Source organism: Perkinsus marinus (assembly GCF_000006405.1).
Source record: "Perkinsus marinus ATCC 50983 genomic scaffold scf_1104296944624, whole genome shotgun sequence".
Classification (NCBI taxonomy): Eukaryota; Perkinsozoa; order Perkinsida; family Perkinsidae; genus Perkinsus; species Perkinsus marinus.
Window position 1 is genome coordinate 1 of NW_003211349.1, and position 2,650 is coordinate 2,650.

At 47.4% G+C, this 2,650-nt stretch overlaps 1 protein-coding gene across 1 annotated transcript; it reads left to right on the plus strand.

The window, feature by feature from the left end:
• Window positions 1–308: 308 nt before the first annotated feature.
• Window positions 309–2,577, plus strand: Pmar_PMAR025067 (conserved hypothetical protein; the record flags this gene model as incomplete). The annotated part of the gene is made up of 12 exons (XM_002780066.1): window positions 309–545; window positions 597–694; window positions 747–822; window positions 869–965; window positions 1,016–1,134; window positions 1,184–1,465; window positions 1,511–1,645; window positions 1,691–1,885; window positions 1,932–1,999; window positions 2,047–2,187; window positions 2,236–2,338; window positions 2,407–2,577. 12 exons carry the CDS (start codon window positions 309–311, stop codon window positions 2,575–2,577), a joined length of 1,722 nt encoding a protein of 573 aa, XP_002780112.1.
• Between the last annotated feature and the right edge of the window lie 73 nt (window positions 2,578–2,650).

Consider the following 2,650-nt stretch of genomic DNA (forward strand, 5'->3'; position numbering starts at 1 on the left):
CGTTGCTTTGAGACTAAGGTGTGTCCAAGTCGTAGCCCAACGATGCTAGTGCGGCATTATCATTGTTATTAGGTTACAGACCTTTGGTATAGGTCAACGATGCTACAGAGATCCTTCCTGTGTCGTGCATATCTTCATTATGCTGCTGCAGGGCGTTGGAGTGAGATCGGCGCTGGTGGATCTTACTTGGAAAGTGATGAGCCTCTTGTCGTCATGTGGGCACGCAAGTCCTAGTTTCTATAGCAGCCTACATGTTGGCTTCGCGACGGGGATGGAACCCTTGAGGATGTGATGAGTAGGTATTGTGTATGCCACCTCGTCGTCGGCAACCCCCCAGGAGGGCAGCAAAGAGAGCTGCTAGCAACCCTCCAGAGGGAGATGAGGCAGCACCTCCTATACGAGTAGAGGAGCCCGCCTCATCAACAGAGGAAGTTCATTCTTCAACGTCCTCCTCGGGGCCCCAAAGGGCACCTACTGCGAAGGTACAGGATACTGATCATACTCATGATGAGGCTATCCAACCTCATGTCAATACTGAAGATGAAGTAGGCAGTACTATTCTCTGCTCATCGAGGTTGTTGTAGCCTTGCTGTCAGGATGAGGATCTAACTCCTCTCCAAGTCGCTAAGGACATCCTGTTAGAGCTTGATAAGTGTCTGCATGAGTCCGCTACACTGGCCAACGTCAAGCGGCTGTATGTATCCCGTTAGCCGGTACACTAGCGTGCTTAGTGTATCCCTCGATAGGTATAAGCTACGGCATCATCTTAGGAATATTCAATGGGAACTAGCAGAGACTACCCAGGTTGCGTATGATGCTGTAGTATATGCCCACTCTATGGGAGTAGGGCGAGGACCCACCTGCTTAGGAGCCTGCGAATCAGGAGGAGATAATGGTCGTGAGGCAACTGTATAAGAAACTAGAGAAGTGCATCTGTGGGAGGATTTTCCACAGGAATGATCACGGTATGTATCGATCGCTGTTGGCGGTACTGTCAGTATTAGGTTGGCTTTAGGTATAGCCTTTGTAGCTAGTGTATTGACTATGCACCCAGCCTTTATTGTTGATGCTTTTGCTGCTATCAAATTGTTCATCCCACAACTACCTAGCTCTGTTCTCCTGGGTCTGTCAAAGGTAACGTGATGATAGTCGATACTATTGAGAAGCTTCGGATGGTCTACAGGCCCTGTATAGAGGTTGGAAGGAATCCTCAGGAGCTATGAAGAGGCATATAGAGCAGGCTATACAGGCATGGATGGATTATTCACTTAAGGTTGATCCTGTATTAGCGAAGAAGGTGATAGGAGATCTCCTCCTTCATCATCGTGATTATATGAATAACAAGATACGCATCTTACTGAGCGAATTTCATCGTAAGGACAGACGGCCAACCGAGCTTGAGAATCTACTTGTGGAGCTTTACCAGCCTATACTATGGAAGCAGCTTACAGTCACCAACTGGAAGGTAGGCATTCTCCTGTTATCATAGTCTAGTTGCTCATCGATGTAGATCCGCCTTAATGCTATAGCTACTCTTGGGGATGCATTTCCTATATGCAACTCAACCTCTCATGCCGATATGGAGCGGACAATGGACATGCAAATTCGAGCTTTAGTCAGCGGTATGACGGACAAGCACGACCAAGTAACTGGGCTTGTGTACGGTTTCTTTTGGAGTGGCTGGATTCAGGTACGCCGTATAGCAGTTACTAAGGTCTGTGAATCTCTGGCCATACAGTGGAGCGTCATATCGACAGATTACCGCTCTGTGTTACTTTATAATGTTATTAATAAATGTGCTAAGGATAAGAGGAGTGCAGCAGTGAGAATGGCAGTAGTACAAGGGATGAGGAGGATAATAAGAACCTGCGCCATATCTCATCAAGTAATGTGCGGTAGCATTTCATAGTAGTGCTCACAGTTAGCGGTAGATAATGGGTCCAGTGTTACCCAAGATCGGTGAGATGATATACGATCCCTCGCCTCAGGTTAGATTAGAGTAGTAGCCACCTTGCTCCCATCTCTGTTGCTACTGCATGTGGATAGGTATTGCAAGCTGCTGGGCGACGTTCAGAACGTCGATGGTATCAACATCTCAGAAGTGGTAGAGGGTAATCAAACACTAGCAAACCGTCTTGTGATAGAGCATGCGTACGCAATGAGGAAGAAGGAGAAGTTTACTCAACAGTAGCCATCATGCAGGAGGCAACCTACTGTGGGTATTGGTACGCTCAGGGATGTAAAGCAGGCTGAGCAGGAGAGGGATGTACACACACAGATAGCTTGTAGTCTAGGGGCAATACTAGGCCAGAATATATTCAGGGGCATGGATGTTAAGGTGATATCTTACTACCAATACCACTCCTCCGCCGCATCATACTTCATGTTGCTGTTATTGTTGCTCAGGCTCTCAAGCAAGTAGCCAAAGCTAACGTCAATATATTCATAGCGTTGATGGCCAACTGTCGTGAGGCTGAAGGCGCTACACCTACTGCTAGGATAAGGTTCGCAGCGGCCCTCTTCAAATGTGAGCTTCCTTCTCCTCCTCTTGTGGTATCAATCACATGCTACAATTAATATCAATGTAGATGCTATGGATATCGTAACAAACGAGGGTGAGCGTCATGAGTCCCTTGTGGAGGCAGCTGCT